We start from the raw sequence: 15,674 nt of genomic DNA, 5'->3' as shown, positions 1-15,674 counted from the left end.
CATATAGCTCAGGGATGATGTTGCATTGATGTGGCCTGTATTCGGCAGTAGTAGGTTGACATGAAATCACTGCTGAGCTTCTGTATAGCAAAAGTGACTTCAGAGCTAGTGGTTAGGACAAGCTTTTTATTCCCATTAAAGGTCACAGCCCTTTAATTAATGGCACTTTTCATGCAGGTTTAGCACATTACACAGATCTTAATCAGCCGGTGACCCGAGAGGACGCAGAACGTGTGGAGCACATGGTAAAAGATGCTCTATACAGATTTGTCCCAGATCTCAAAATTACAATGACGGGTGGATTTCTCAGGTAGGAAAGATATTTCTGAGCAGTGGTTATGCACATCTCTTTATAAGAGAAATGCTCTGCAGATGTCTGTATAAAGTTTCTAATTAAGACAGAAGAACGTGCAAATTTTGGACAATTCTTGCTTTATATGCATCTCCCTGTGTGTATGGGCCTACTTCTAAACCAGGCCTATGAATAGTGGCTGCCGAATATCTGTCATAGCCTCAAATCCTCTCTGTCCTCCTTACAATGCATCCCTAGTGTGCAGATTATCTGCTGTGTATATACCCAAGCATATACAGTAATGGATCATTCAGATGACAGTACTATGCACTGGATGGATTTCATGGGACGACACCAGAGGATGGGAATCTGAGCATCCTAGTTATATAATGATACATGGACTCTCTTCTTCCCTGGAGAATGGCAACGCCAAACTGTCATGAAGGGGGAAGCAGGGACTCCTTGTAACATATACCACTATAATGTACTGTCCCGTTCTCTGTGGCAGTGTGGTCAGTCTGTAAAATCTTCCCATTATACGGTTTGATTCATGTCTTGACTTGGCCGGCTGCTGCAGAGCAGATTTTTAAGATAATAACTTCATGAAGTCACTGCTTTATAGGTAGGTTTTGAATCTTGCACTGCTTTTATCTTCCTGATATACTCACTAACTATTGAAATGGAAAAGCGGGTGTCGTTACATTAGACTTTACTTGCATGCGATTTTCTGTGCCCTGTTTGTTAATCTGTATCTCGGCAGGGGGAAGCAGCAGGGGCACGATGTAGACTTCCTTATTACACATCCAGATGAAGAAGCGCTGAGCGGTCTGCTGAAAAAAGCTGTGGACTGGATAAATAGGCAGGTGAGCCAAAAAGAGATTCTGTTGGATAGCGTTGGGCATTCATGCACAAAAAAAAAAACTGCTGTGTGAATAAGCCCCAAGTCTTGGAGCACCTGACATAATCGTAAGACCCTATTACATGATGTGGAATAAATGGAGGATATGTCATATTAGATGCTTGCATTTTGCAATGTTATCGCATCATATATCATCTAAAGGGATTATCTCATATTGCGGTGAATCCATCCTACAAAGCTGTAGCGATGCTGGAGGAGTGACAGCAGGGGCAATGAAAAATGTAATATTTCTGTGTATTGAAAAGTGTTTTTGCAGAGGACATTATGGGGACTATTGGGTTTACATGGGGGAAGAGGTGACATAAGCTGCTGCACGGTCACATACTGGAGGTGATTCTTCTACTCCATGTCATTGCAGGGCTTATTGTTATACCACACCATGAAGGCGCGCTCCCATGTGCACGCTTATAAACGCAGCACACACATGGACGGCCATGAAACCTGTTACGCTATATTTGCTCTACCTCATCCTGACACTTCAAATTCTGAATCTGAAGTTCCAGGTGGTGACCTTACAGCCCCCGCTGCCCGGGCTTGGAGAGCTGTCAGGGTGGATTTAGTGGTCGCTCCTTATAATGAATATCCTTTTGCCCTTTTGGGCTGGACAGGATCAAAGGTCAGTGATGCTTTGCTGTTTTGTTGGATAGATGTCATTGTAAGAGTAATAGTCAGAGAATCTCTAGAATGTCTAGCAGTGTATAGGTGTGTGCTTCTGTATTGAGACTTGAAGGGAACTGTATGCAAATAAGGGCTCCATAGGTGTTAATGGAACTTGGAGCACCTCGGGCTCATTTGCATACAGTCCTTCATCCTGGTGGTGATGTCCTTCAAAGGGGGATTCCACATATTTTTTGTTAGCTATTCATAGAAATATTATGTAGTCACAGAGTTACATGTGTGTAATGTTACACATATATCTCACCCGTTTCTCTTACAGCATTTTGAGAGAGAGCTGCGTCGCTTTTCTTGGAATGAGAAGAAACTCTCCTTAAACAGTCATGGACTCTATGACATGGAGAAGGTAAGTGATTACCAGACTGTACAGAACCCCTGCATCCCCCTCCCCTCTTTTATTGCACTGGGCATGTGTGTATTAGTATGAATTGGATTTTATAGAATTTAATCACATTATGAAATTCGGAGCGTTTTGATTCGGGTTAGCACCATACACCCGGGATGCCAGGTAGATGTGCTGATCACTACAGGCGGCTTCAGGGAAAGGAGATTGTATGGAGCAATTATTTTTAACTGTTTACATGCTGCAGTCAATATTGGCTGCAGCACCAGTGCAGTTAGCCAGAGGGAGCAGGGCTTCCTTCTTTTATTTAGGCTTTGAGGCCTGCCATGATAATTCAATAAAAAGTGAAGTTCTGTGTGTCCCAAAAAAGTTGCAAAAACTAAATATAGCTTGCCCCACAATAAAGAAAAGTTCTCATATGGATAAGGCCATGGATAACACAACACAGTGCCTGAATCTGAATAAGGTACACCACTGTGTGCTCACCCACGCTGGAATCCGGGAGGGGCACACGGTCGGGTGGAAGCCCCTCCCTTCTCCATAACTAAGTGGCTCCCAATGGGTCCAAGCATAGGACCTGCTCTCGAATTTGCAAATGGTGTGCACACACCGCACTGTGAGCGAGTGGTATAGAGCTCTATGGGGGCTGTGATCTGGTTGCAGTTTCTGCGACCAAATTGCTGCCCAGTAGAAGTTTGTCTCCTGCAGTGTCCCTTAGCAGCACAGTGTATGGGATTAATACAGCTGGAGTTGTATAGCAATTCCAGCTCATTACTAACATTAACTGGACACTGCTGAGGCCATTGTGTGCTGCAAGGGTGGGCACAGGTAAGTCTAGGTTCTTATGTTAACAAGGATATATATAATATGTGATTCTGTATTTGTCAGAACCTAGGCCCCTTTCATACAAACAGACGCTCACCCTGGCCAGAACCTGGGTGTAGCTAACAGGCCGCTGGAGAAGGGTAGAAGGCGATTGCTTCTCACCCCTCCCCTCTCCATATGGCGCCATTTAGCCACACCTTGCGTATGGTGAAGGAGTGCACTCTCCATCTTTATCGTTAAACACATGCTCACTGAGCCGTTCACAATGCATGTGTATGGTGGACGTATGCTAGCCGGCGTTCATACAGTCGCAGTAAACGCTAGTATAAAAGAGGGGGCATTAACAGTCAGAGAGCTGAGCTATAACATAGTGTTTTCCTTGTAGAATTGCTCCATCCCCGCGACCTCTGAGGAAGAGATCTTCTCACTTCTGGGTCTCCAGTACGTGCCTCCTCCATACAGAAATGCCTGATTGTTTCTACCACCATTGTAGCTGCACTTGTCCTGGTCAAGGTACCATTTTATGTGAATATGTGCCAAAAAAGTCTTTATAAAGTTATTTTTTTAAAATGATTTGATTGAAGCATTGCCTGGGAAAACACTGCGGTACCTGCCGCCCGTAGGCGTTGGCTGCGCCTGTCACATAACTATTGTATTCCAATGAATATTCTTGATTTTCTTTAGTCTCCAGTTGACACCCAGACTTCTAGCCGCTTCCATGCAAGTCTCACCTGGATGGTATGTGAGGTATTTTACCCCACTGACTTCTGTTTTTGTTGCTGAATTATCGAAATCAGAGAGATCACATTGTAGATTCTGTACAGCCCTGCCCTACAGGTGATCATATAACCTTGTACCAACTTTTTCACCAATCACAGCAACTAAATAGCACTTGCCAGATTTAAGCTGCCCTTATCTCTGGTTCTTTAGCTCACAGAACCACAAGCCTGATGTGAACGTCTAAAAGTACCGCCAGTAACTTATTATTTCTCCCTTCACTCAGGTGTGGAGAAGTATATGGATGGGGCACGGCAGGGTGGGCTGGTGTTGAGCATTCCTGCTCCCTTCCCTTTGTAGGGATGCGAAAATTCAAGACTGGATGTTTGCAGGCTACAGCGTAATTCTAGACCTAGCAAGACCTTCATCACACGGCGGTGCACGGTAAATGGCCCCCGTAGTACTTATTTTTAAACAGTCTGTGTGTCCTCATTGGCGCATGAGTGCACCTCACATGTCAATGGGACACATGAGTCTATTGTTACCAACCAGATATTGCATGTGTTTTTTGTACAGGTAGCCTGACACAGTTTGTTTTTGTTACACGAGGACATCAATTCACTAGTGGTTACTATATAATGAGGCCACTGGAAGAAGAAGGTTGTGAAAAAAAATTGTGGCTTAAAAACTTTATTCGACGGATAGGATTTATCACACAGAGTCGAGCTTATGTAAAAAATGGTTTATCTGTTCCATTTTTGTATAAAACACACGGGAGAAACCTAGCCAATCAACACACAGATCTCATTTACAAGACTTCAGGAACTTTTTTTTTTTTTCGTGAAACTTTAAACCTAAAGAACATACAAAGGTTTTCCTTTAAGTCTACACTCTATTACCTTCCATTTATCTATTTCTTTTAGAAAAAGTAAAATTTTCAACGAAAAATAAACAAAACAAATTCCACATATCCCCATTTTTTTTTTCTGTCCCAGTTACAGTACAATGGTAGAGGGCAGCAGGTTATGTAACTTTATGCAGTTTTCTGCTGTCCCTTCTTTCCAATCAGAGATTTATGGATATGAGGAATAACACCTGCAATGAAAAAGGCAGAAGGTCACTTGTTTGTACAGTCCATATCACAGATGCAATCCAAATATATACTATTCACATAGAAATATAAGGAGAGATTATGTAGCCCATATGCCCTGTGCAGTATTATGTAGCATATCAGCTTCAATATCACTGTCTTCTAGTCGGACTACATTTATTTATCTAAAAAACTGGCAGATTTAGTCTCAAGTTGGTGCCAAATTAGATGCTTTATGCAGCTCTTGCACTTAAGCGTTGCAATAAATTTTATTTTACAAAGGAAATGTCACTGGTCAGTAGTTTTGCTTAATCTTCCCCCACAAGTACACTAGATGTTATAGAAATTATACCTCCTCCTGCAATGGTGGCCTTGATGAGGGAGTCCAACTCTTCATCACCACGGATGGCTAGTTGCAAGTGACGAGGAGTGATACGCTTCACCTTCAAATCTTTGGAGGCGTTTCCTGCCAACTCCAACACCTGTTTATAACAGTTGAGACTCCTGTTAGCGCTCTGCACGGGCTTCATACAATGTAACCTGGGTCTCTGGTGTACAGAAGGGAAACTTACTTCAGCAGTAAGGTATTCCAGAATAGCAGCGCTGTACACTGCTGCAGTAGCACCAACTCTCCCGTGGCTTGTAGTGCGTGTCTTCAAGTGTCTGTGGATACGGCCCACTGGAAACTAAAACAGATATTTTTATAAAGTTTGTGTCTATGTTGGATTACCTACATGATGCAATGGTAATTGGCGCCAAATCATAATATTTGGTTTAGGTATTAACTTGGGGGTTTGGCACAAAATAAATAAGAAACAATTATGACAATACCAATAAGTGAATGAGGCAGAGCACATCTGTTATAAGATGACATTAAACAAATTGGATATTTCCTGGTAACTCGAATACAATGATATCTTACCTGCAGTCCTGCTCTCTGTGAGCGAGACACTGCCTTGGCCTTGGCCTTCCCGCTGTCCTTCCCAGCCTTACCACCAGCCTGTGTAAAAATAAAAATATAAGTCAAGTACACAATATTGGGATTTCCCTAAATTGAAAATGCTGCTCCACAATAGTGTGAATTAGATCTGGTCTGTAAAATCTAGCTCATCTGTAATGTCTCCTTCTTAGAAAAAAAAGGTTCAGTCTGTTTCTTCAATGTAAAGTACCCACTGGTGTTCTGAGACTCTCCCATTGGGTAAAAAAATCAATCCAATAATTTTACCAAGTGACCCAAATAACAACCAGGACTCCTAGGTTTTAAGTGGGGTTTCCCACTAAGGGTCCACAGGGTAGCAGGATAAGTGTCAGATTGTTAGGACCTCGGGCCTGCTTTGCATGCTGTTGCTACTTCCTAACTTATAAGATCTGTTCTGATTTATTACTAAATTATATTTTATGTGAGATGGGATGTTACATGATCACTTATATTTTCGTGTGCATGCGCTATAGCCTTTCCAACTGTAAAGAGGGGGTGGCAGGTTATAGTATATCATGTTCCAGGTTCTCTGTCAGGCTGATGGGTCCAAAACGTGTAGTATGTTGCTACTGTTATGCTGATTTAGGACACCCTGGTTTAGGACTTCTATTGTTGTACCTAACACAGGTGATGGAAGGAAATTTGGGACACAAAACCCCTGGTCCATGAAGATCTGTGAGGTAGGGAGTTACTGTCTAGGGTTAAGGACTATAATACTGATAAACTTGGGACAAGAGATCTGTCAGGGGTGACTCATGTAACCCCACCATTCAGCTGATTAAAAAGGGTTCTATAATTTTGTCGTGGACGATGTATCAATATTAAATCCCTTTAATGTGAAGGTCCAGTTTAGAACCACTGCTGCTATTAGGAAAGCAACTGCTGGACGAACATATTGGCCTGACAGCTTTCTAGTGTGTGGACCAGAAAACTGTGTGTTGGCCTGTACTGTATACTATATAAAGTATATAAATGTGTTTGTAGGGGACCGCCTGTACCTTTTCCATGTACAGGCGGTCCCCTACTTAAGAACACCTGACTTTACATACGACCCCTAGTTACAAACGGACCACTGGATATTGGCAATTTACTGTACTTTACTCCTAGGCTACAATAAACAGCTGTTACAGTTATCAAAGGTGTCTGTAATGAAGATTATGACAACCCAAAAAAGTTCTGGCTGGGATTACAATGATAAAATATACAGTTCCGACTTACATACAAATTCAACTTAAGAACAGACCTACAGACCCTATCTTGTATGTAACACGGGGACTGCCTGTATTGTATTGAGGACAAAGTGTATGGAATCTGAAGTTACATTTTGCATTTCATGTGATTTTATATTAACCTGCATCTTGTATTGGCAGGAAAGTAAAAGAATTTGCTTTTGCTGGCGTTTGCCCTCTTCTCACTATTTCTGGATCTAGAGCCCCTGTTGATGCCGGTGTCTTGTGTGACATTATACGACTGATTGTTCTTTATAAGGTATTTAAATAATTTCCAGGAACTCTAATGGTGTTTGGTAATCATTGCCTTAATAAAAACAAAATCGCATGATTTTGAAAGTGTTTACCCACCCACGTTGTGTGAATCTAGGAAAAAATGTTCAATGCACTGCTGCTCCAGGTCTCTATATACTCACATGACTGGCCTCAGTGGTCACATAGAGTATATAACCGCTGAGCCCACTTATGTGCTGTATACAAGAACATCATCACTGCAGAGAAGTTAACAGATTTGGCCAGAGTTAAAGGGAACCTGTTACCTCAAATATTAATTCAAAACCTTGCACAAATCCTTACGAACCGGTGTAGAGTCTTTCCAATGTTTCTTAACTGGTGTCGGTCCGTTTTAGAGAACATCGGAAACGTACATTACAAAGCTGTGGGGTAGAAGGCAGGGTGCAGGGGTAGTTTCGTTGAGATACACGGCACAGAGGAGGAGGGGGAGCTTGACTGGAGCGGAGAGCTCTCTCGCCATCTTGACTTAAGTCATAACATAAAAAGCAGTTTTTGGAGAACATCAGAAATGAACATAAACCGGTTAAAAAACATTGCTCTGTACACCAGCCTATAAGGTTTTGTGCAAAGTTTAAAATTGAAGGTGATGGGTTCCCTTCAAAGTGGTGCTTTTCCTGTTTGGGGCCTGACAACGGCATCTTTTTGACACAAACGCCCGTTTTCGCATATTTATTTGCTACCGAGTTTTCAATGTAGTTGCTGTGGAGCCAGACTCTGTGCAGTACATGATAGATCTATACATGACAATGAACTTATTTACCATCCTCTTCAGGGTATAACACTAGTTATTCATTACATACTACAATTACAGCATTTGTCTCGCTGTATTTAACTGGAGGTATAGTGGCGACTTTACTCATTCAGTGTCTGGCACCTCTGTCACCTGGGAATGGAAGTTGTCATCCCTTCCTTTATCTTGGGTACTTTATGGATACAGACAATTTAGGGTTCACCTAATTTTGTTCTGTATACTGTATTCATTATATAGATGTGAACATTATAATAACCAGACAATTGTTGCACATGGGTGGTAATTTTAATAGGAAACACATTGCAATCTATGGTGTGAATCTATATCTTAAATCCATAAGTACTAACAGAAAACTGAAATAATGTGGATATAGAAAATTTAATGGTTTTAAAGGGACCTAATTTTCACTAAAAAAGGTTGCAGCAGCCCATGACAGCTGCATTGCATATATACCTTTCTGCTTTCTCTAAGCATTTGCATTACAATATAATTGTGTTATAACTTACCTTGCACCCAGACTGAATCCTTTGTGTAGTCCTAGGGGTTGGCTTTGGTTTGGCTGCATTTAAAAAAATTAATTAATAAAATCATGTGTGCTGCTCACTCCTCAGCTCTCAGGCCCCCACCTTTGTGCTCCTTCACAGGGACAGAGCTCACAGCCTGGTGAGCTGACATCAATGGGGGAGGGAGCAGCTGTACAGAAGCACAAAGGTGGGGGCTGAGAGCTGAGGAGTGTGCAGAACACAAGTTGCATGATTTTTTGCTTTTTTTTTTTTTTTTTTTTTTTAAATGCAGCCAAACCAAAGCCTATTCTCTAGGGTTTAACAGAGGATTTTGCCAGGAAGCCAAGTAACTTATAAAACACAATTGTATTGTAATGCACATGCTCAGAGAATGCAGAAAGGCAGATTTGCAATTCAGGTGTAATGGGCTTCTGCAACCTTTTAGTGTAAATAAGGGATCCTGTCACCAAGGAATCTGTCCCTGCTGTACACATTTTCTACAGGGAAATTGCCCCATGGTGCAGATTTTTTTGAATCCATAGCTTTTTATTTTCTGATGCTGAATGATCACAGATTGGTTGTGAACTTCTCTAAAACCTGATTGATGGTCTCTGTGTCCCCAAGTGCTGATGTATAGACATTCAATTTCTAGCTAATCACTATAGCCAAAAATGATCACATGATCTGGGCCAGAGACCGGCATGGAGCAAAACTAGCAAATGCCAAAGACAAATCATTTTGAGGTTTTTAAATTTTTCTTTGTTTTCTTTAGCAGCTCCAACCTGCTGCATACTATATATTATGTATTTTCCCTGCTCCTTTTTATGGATTTGATGTGAGAACGTGCCTTTATGATCCCCAAATAATTCTGCTTTCATGCTCTGGATGTAATAATGGGTGTTCTGCAGGCCTTATTCAGTATAAGTGTATGTGCCATATGTAAACAATCCCCTCCCTACCACCAACTGTACTGAGAATACCCTGCCATCATATGCCTCCATATAGCACTTCACAAACCATTTACACAAACATATTCAATTTTCAAAGCTTTATTTCGGAAAAGGTCACAATGTCTAGGAATTTATTATTTTTACCATTGAGTACAATAACAATGTAACTTTATTTAGAATGCATTTTTAATAAATCTCTTCAAATATTTCATACTTTAAATCAAAGTTACCTACTTCCCCAGTTTAAACAGCAATTTGGTATTAAAAGGTGATGGTGGACCCTCAAAATTATAAACATTGTGTATATCACTACTATTCATTTTTGTTAGTTAGGCCAAGTTCACACTTGCATTATGCTACAATATTATCAATAGCAGGGGAAAATAATTATAGCGCTGAGGCTGCAACCCCCACTCTTTATATTGGATGCATAAGGTAAGTGCGTCAAAGGCTATGGGGAATGGAAGACCTTCTGTATGTCTTTGTTAAGCTCTCCTTAAACAGTAACTAAGGCAGTGTTCACATGCAGCATTTTCAAAAACGCAATTCAGGTACAGCAGGGAGGAGCTTTACCCCCTTACAGATATGTTAGACCCTAACATTTATATTCAGGAATCAGCAACACATGTTATTCCATAAAATCACCAGGCTTTTCTGCAGTCCCATTCACGCTGAACTTTGTATATATGATGACGGCTGATGACTAGGTCAAGGGGCAGCACTATTTTTTTATTAAATTTATTAAGCTTTTGTGTCACACACCCTCCCCCCCCCCCCCCCCCATAGACTGTAAGCTCTTGTGAGCAGGGACCTCACTCCTTTTGTTCCATATGACTGTGCTGTCATGTTTTATATATTTGTCCTGTATGATTTGTAAAGTGTTGTGGAATATGATAGTGCTATATAAATAATGATTATTATCATCATTATCTTTGTAAAGATTTAAAAGCTCTTCTTCATTGCGTTTCTAAATGCATTTGCTGTGTGTGAACATAGCCGTGACCCAGACCTCACTTACACACATTCCTAGGCTAGTAAAGTCCTTGCATGGCCTTTGTTTACACCTAGTGTTGGCTGTCAGTATCAGCTGATCCCGGAGACCTGCTGTGATAAGCTCAGCAGGGATGACAGCCCAGATCCCTGGTATATGGGGGGTAAACAATGGCACTGGTTAGGATGATCCTTAATCCCAGGCTCTAGTCATTGCTATGTGACATCTTGTGGTCAAAACAAATCCTGCATAATGAGTAAGGTCACCAGAAATCACCAGGGGCTGCTTGTCTGTCATTCACCATTATTGGATCAAATTGTGATCCTGGAGTGTGGACCACCAGAACCAGACTGCAGCAGTCACAATATTGAGGCATTCCTTTCAGTCCTGTGATATCTGGGTTGTGTTTGCACTTGCCTTACGAGTTGCTGTAAACAGAGTCAGATCCGTATCACGCAATAACACACCCACCTGCTGTCATAGTGCTCCGTATAAGTGACGTTTGTAAATATGTGTGACAGTTGGTGACCACGTCTGTCATCAGTGTGACAGGTCGTGACACGTAACGTACCCGGAGATGTGCCACCGCTTTCTTTTTGGGAGCTGCAGAGGTGACGGCTGTCTCTAATCCCCAGCTCACACTGAGCGGTACCGCCGCTCTACATAGAGACAGCGGCTCCGGACACAACAATGCGCTGACATTGCCCTGAGGTGAGGGGTTACTACACTGTGCACCGTAACGCCGCTACGTTCGAGCACATCTATCTTCCCGCCTTTTCCCCCATCACACACCGGGACATTTTACGTGCAGTATGCAGCGTTCTCTAGTGTCGGCAGCGCCATCACACTCCCATAATCCCCCGCCTGAGGTAATCCACTATAATTACCATGTTGCGGAACTTCAATCGTCGCCGTTAGTAAATCCGGATACCGTTGATCCGTGCCTACGCTTCCCAGTGGTGCCGGTACCGCGTACTCTCAGCCTCACACACACACAATAACCCCCCTGCCCGTCAGGCCCGATCGAGAGGACGCGCTGCAACCAATCACGGCACGCCTTCCTGGTTTGAAACCGCGTCTTCACCAATCGTATGCCGCCTTCTTCCCCAGGTGCCTGGTAAGACTCCGCCTCTTTCGCTTAACGGCTGATTCCCTCCCAAGGCCCCTCTGCTTGGTTTTGCACACGGCACGCAAATGAGTGGGCGTGATTACTACGCGTCAGCGGGAGAACAATAGCCAGTCACGACAGCCGTTGGCAACTAACTGACAGCCTCGCGCGCCAACCGAGCGAGCGAACAGCCAGTAAAAGGGAGGCTCGCGTGCTTGGGAGGGCGATTAACCAATAGGATGAATGGCTTCTAGGGAGGGGCGTGTTCTTCACTTTCCCGCCCTCATTGCCTTGTTTGCTTTAGGAAAAAGTTAAAATGGCGTCTGATGTTTAGCTTACAGATAGAGCGGGATCGGCGACCCGCGGACCTTATACCGATGTCGACTAGATGGCTATTATTATTTTTAATAAATAAACGCTTTACATGTACTACGTTATGTGACGCTATCTGGTACTATTAAAGATGATGTTCTGTATTTACTTCTGTGGTAAAATAAGAATAATAAACACCTCCATTTGATGTTACATAGGTTTTTCTAGGAATAATTTCAGATCATTTCAGGGAAAAATGCAATCTGACTAAAATAAAGTTGGTTATAGGGTTGTGTTCAGACCATCCATTATTATCTGAAAGGTTTTGCCACAAAACGAAGACTGTTATTCACAAAATAATAACAGGTTATTGTTTCTGTGAGGTGAAAAAGTTGTGTGACAACTGCAAGTTATGGTATTTGATATGATATTTCCCATTCTCTGATTCACTGTTATTAAGAAAAATACAGCATTTCACAGATATAATTCCAACCTGTCTCTATCAGTCCCAGTGTTTACAATTTTGGTTGTCCCTGGATACGACCATAAATCTAGTGACTACTGTCAGATTCTTCTCGTGAATAGCTTCTTCTGTCTGCACACTGCAGAGCTCCCTGCATCCCGCCTCTACCCTCTGCATTACAAGACCAGCTCAGACACAGGCACTTTCTGCCGACAAGCAACAGCGTGCAGAGAATTGCTCCACAAGCTACAGCCAAGATAAGATCTTTATCTGAGGGAGGCATATAGCAGAGCTGACCCTGTGTGTGTTGTAGGTGAGTTAGCAGAGCTGAGAATATCATTGTTTGTTATATGCATCTCATGGATCGCCTCATCTCTGGTCGGTCTCATTTCTTTTTCTATGTGTCAGATACTAGTAGAGTGTTCAGAAGCTAAATAAAAGTGTATATAAACCCTGCGCCCTGATAATCTAGGCACATTGTCAGCACACAGCATCTCGTAGCACAGGCGGATCATGAAGTATCTGATTAGAGGGTCCCAGTCCACACTCTGGAATACACTGATCTTTATTATGAAAACATCACTCGGGGATTGAGATTTGAGAACTTTCTTTTATGGGCAAACCACTCTAAACCAGTAGTCCATGAGGGAGTTCAGTCCCAAGAAAATGCTCTGTGTGTCGGCGGGACTTTACTGACCAAACCTCGTATCACTGGACTGTTCCGACATGTCGATTTCAGTTGAGTGATTTTGTGAGGTTCAGTCTAGCAAATTATTGAGTTTTTGATTGACAGAGCTCTGTTACATCATTGGGCACTTAAAGCCATGTGACCAGGATTACAGCAGCCTCCATGGAGAATGAGGAGTAGAAGTCCATGTAGGCTGCTGCGATTTCATATGATCAGATGTATGCATGGTGTACAGTTTGCTAATGCTAGGAGGCTACAGGGCCTCTGATGATGTCACATGATATGCTGCAAAGAGGCATGGGACATGGAGAGGAGTAGATGGGAGGGGCTGGTTGAGCAGGACAAGTCTTCTCTGATGCCAGGGAATAAAACATAAAGTTGATTTATAAGGAGCTAAAGGAGCATGTCATATAACATTCACCCTTATCCTCAGCAAGGAGAGGGACAGAAGTTACTAGTAGACGCACTGCTGTACTCTGCATTGAGGCGCCATGGCTCCTCCCTTCTGCTCTGAGTAAAAGCTGCAGCGGATCAATTCAGAGGGCTAAGAGCACAGCAGTGTGAGGATGCACCCTTAATGGACTGGGGGCACACCTGATTCCATCCATGTGCTGCATTGTGTCCATTGGTATTGCTATGCCTCCATACAACTATTCCCATTACTGTATATAAGAGAAGCCCCGTGTTCTCTGATACATTTCTAGCTCCCATTCTGATATATATGTTTTTTTTCCCCTTTTTATTGTATTCCGAACTAAACCGTTCTTGAACTTACAAGTAACTAAATGACAATGCTGGAACAGAGACATGAGTCATATTAGTCACAGCGCTCGCCGTGATCCATCATATGTGACATTTCACAGCAATATGAGGTGGCAAATGCTTGACTAAACTGTAGGAACATCAGTCACAGTCCTGTAAATCATTTAAAGGGACTTTTTTGGGGGTGCACAAACAGACCTGATATGATTCCTAATATGCTTATTAGGTGCTGCTATTGAGGTAGTGTTCAATGCACTTCAAATTGACTTGTATTTTAAAAATACAGACGGTCCCCTACTTAAGAACACCCGACTTACATACGACCCCTAGTTACAAACAGACATGTGGATAGAATTAGGCTACAATAAACAGCATCCAAGGTGTCTGTAATGAAACTTTATGATTAATCCTGGTTCCTACATTTTTAAAATCCAATTTTCACAGAGACCAAAACATTTTTTTCTGGGGTTACAATTATGAAATATACAGTTCTGACTTACATACAAAATTAATTTAAAGGGGTTTTCTCGTCTGGGCATTCACATTCAGTTTAATTAATCTGCCATATATAAACATTTCTTCAATTAGATGTTATTAAATTTTTTTTTACCTGTGTGAAGATAATTTCTCATAAATGTAGTCATTTGGTCCCTTAGAAACAAGACTGTGTCCTTGGATACGACCACCTCTGCTGGAGTGATAGCACAAAGAAACAAAAGATTTTTGTATATGAAATGTCTGGTAATGAACGCTGTATCCATGTGGTCAGGCAGGACTCAATAGCGCATGGCTGGCCACCGCAGCCAAAAAGTGAGGTGGTTGTATCCAAGGAAGCTATCTCATTTCTAAGGGACAACATGACTACATTTTATAAGAAATTATCTTCACACAGTAAAATTTTTTTTAATAACATCCAATTGAAGAAATGTTTACATATGACAATTAAATTAAATGTAAATGTCCAGATGGGAATACCCCTTTAAGAACAAACCTATAGAACCTATCCTGTATGTAACCCGGGGACTTCCTGTACATAACTCAGGCAGAAATAACCACAAGTCTAATCCCTCTCACAAACTATAACTTATGAATATAGTTTGCTGTAAGACTTGGTGGCTATCCATATCCTATGATCTATTATGTTATATTCACCTCTATGCTCCAAAACTATTGGGGTTGGGGATTGGTCATTTATATTTACAGGTCCTGTTTGTACAGTGGCTTGTGGAAAGTCACCAGTTACAGAAGTTTTTGCCCTGAGGGTAGGAGCAAATGATTATTCCCCTACAACAGATCACTGGAAAATGTGGTCTACACAATGCTGTTTGTGTTTTAGGATGTGTTAGGAGGTGGTAGACATCCCTTGAAGCAGAGGTCCTTAACCTATAGCCCGCACCCCCCTGTGAGGCAGAAATCACCAAGCACTTCCATAACTGATAGAAGCAACTCATTGGTGAAGGATCTCAGGAGCAGGGAGAACATCTACTGCTCCTGGGTACTGTCGTACTATGGCACTGCTATTCTCTGGGTCCTGATGTTAGTAATATGTGCTGGCATCCGTACCCAGAGCACAACCCGTTACTATTATCGGCTCTGTGTTCTCCATTACTATCATCTGCTTCAGGTGTCCATTTGTTTGATGTGTCCATCTATTCAAGGGTCTCCATCATTATTATTTGCTCTGGGAGTCTCCATCATTATTATTTGCTCTGGGGTCTCCATCATTATTATTTGCTCTGGGGTCTCCATCATTATTATTTGCTCTGGGGTTTCCAGCATTATT

The 15,674-nt window shown here is 42.1% G+C and overlaps 2 protein-coding genes across 17 annotated transcripts in view; one reads left to right on the top strand and one right to left on the bottom strand.

Annotated features, from left to right (window-relative positions):
* LOC140127840 (DNA-directed DNA/RNA polymerase mu-like) overlaps positions 1-8,494 on the top strand; it is an 83,995-nt gene extending 75,501 nt beyond the window's left edge. For 12 of the 16 annotated variants that reach the window (XM_072148958.1, XM_072148967.1, XM_072148957.1 and 9 more), the window contains 5 exons: positions 178-310; positions 1,053-1,155; positions 1,570-1,827; positions 2,149-2,232; positions 3,440-3,627. In XM_072148958.1, the coding sequence (XP_072005059.1) occupies positions 178-310; positions 1,053-1,155; positions 1,570-1,827; positions 2,149-2,232; positions 3,440-3,526 (665 nt within the window). In that variant the 3' untranslated portion in view covers positions 3,527-3,627. Of the gene's footprint in view, positions 1-177; positions 311-1,052; positions 1,156-1,569; positions 1,828-2,148; positions 2,233-3,439; positions 3,628-3,738; positions 4,632-7,210 lie in introns of those variants that run through there. The other 4 variants (XR_011855073.1, XM_072148963.1, XM_072148961.1 and 1 more) reach the window with 4 other exon arrangements.
* Positions 4,499-11,614, bottom strand: H2AZ2 (H2A.Z variant histone 2). The gene is made up of 5 exons (XM_072148977.1): positions 11,446-11,614; positions 5,784-5,861; positions 5,434-5,547; positions 5,214-5,343; positions 4,499-4,866 (listed from the first exon to the last, which is right to left on the bottom strand). The coding sequence occupies exons 1-5, from the start codon at positions 11,446-11,448 to the stop codon at positions 4,805-4,807; spliced, it is 387 nt and encodes a 128-aa protein (XP_072005078.1). The 5' UTR covers positions 11,449-11,614; the 3' UTR covers positions 4,499-4,804.
* Between the last annotated feature and the right edge of the window lie 4,060 nt (positions 11,615-15,674).

The sequence above is a fragment of the Engystomops pustulosus genome, chromosome 4 (assembly GCF_040894005.1).
Source record: "Engystomops pustulosus chromosome 4, aEngPut4.maternal, whole genome shotgun sequence".
NCBI classification, from domain to species: domain Eukaryota; kingdom Metazoa; phylum Chordata; class Amphibia; order Anura; family Leptodactylidae; genus Engystomops; species Engystomops pustulosus.
This window is presented reverse-complemented; position numbering and strand designations above follow the sequence as displayed.

Excerpts from the sequence above, each read along its gene's own strand:
- H2AZ2 (XM_072148977.1), bottom strand. Across the intron at positions 5,344-5,433 it reads TGGAATACCTTACTGCTGAA|GTGTTGGAGTTGGCAGGAAA; the intron begins GTAAGTTTCCCT and ends TGTTATAAACAG. Across the intron at positions 4,867-5,213 it reads GGCCACCATTGCAGGAGGAG|GTGTTATTCCTCATATCCAT; the intron begins GTATAATTTCTA and ends TTTTCATTGCAG.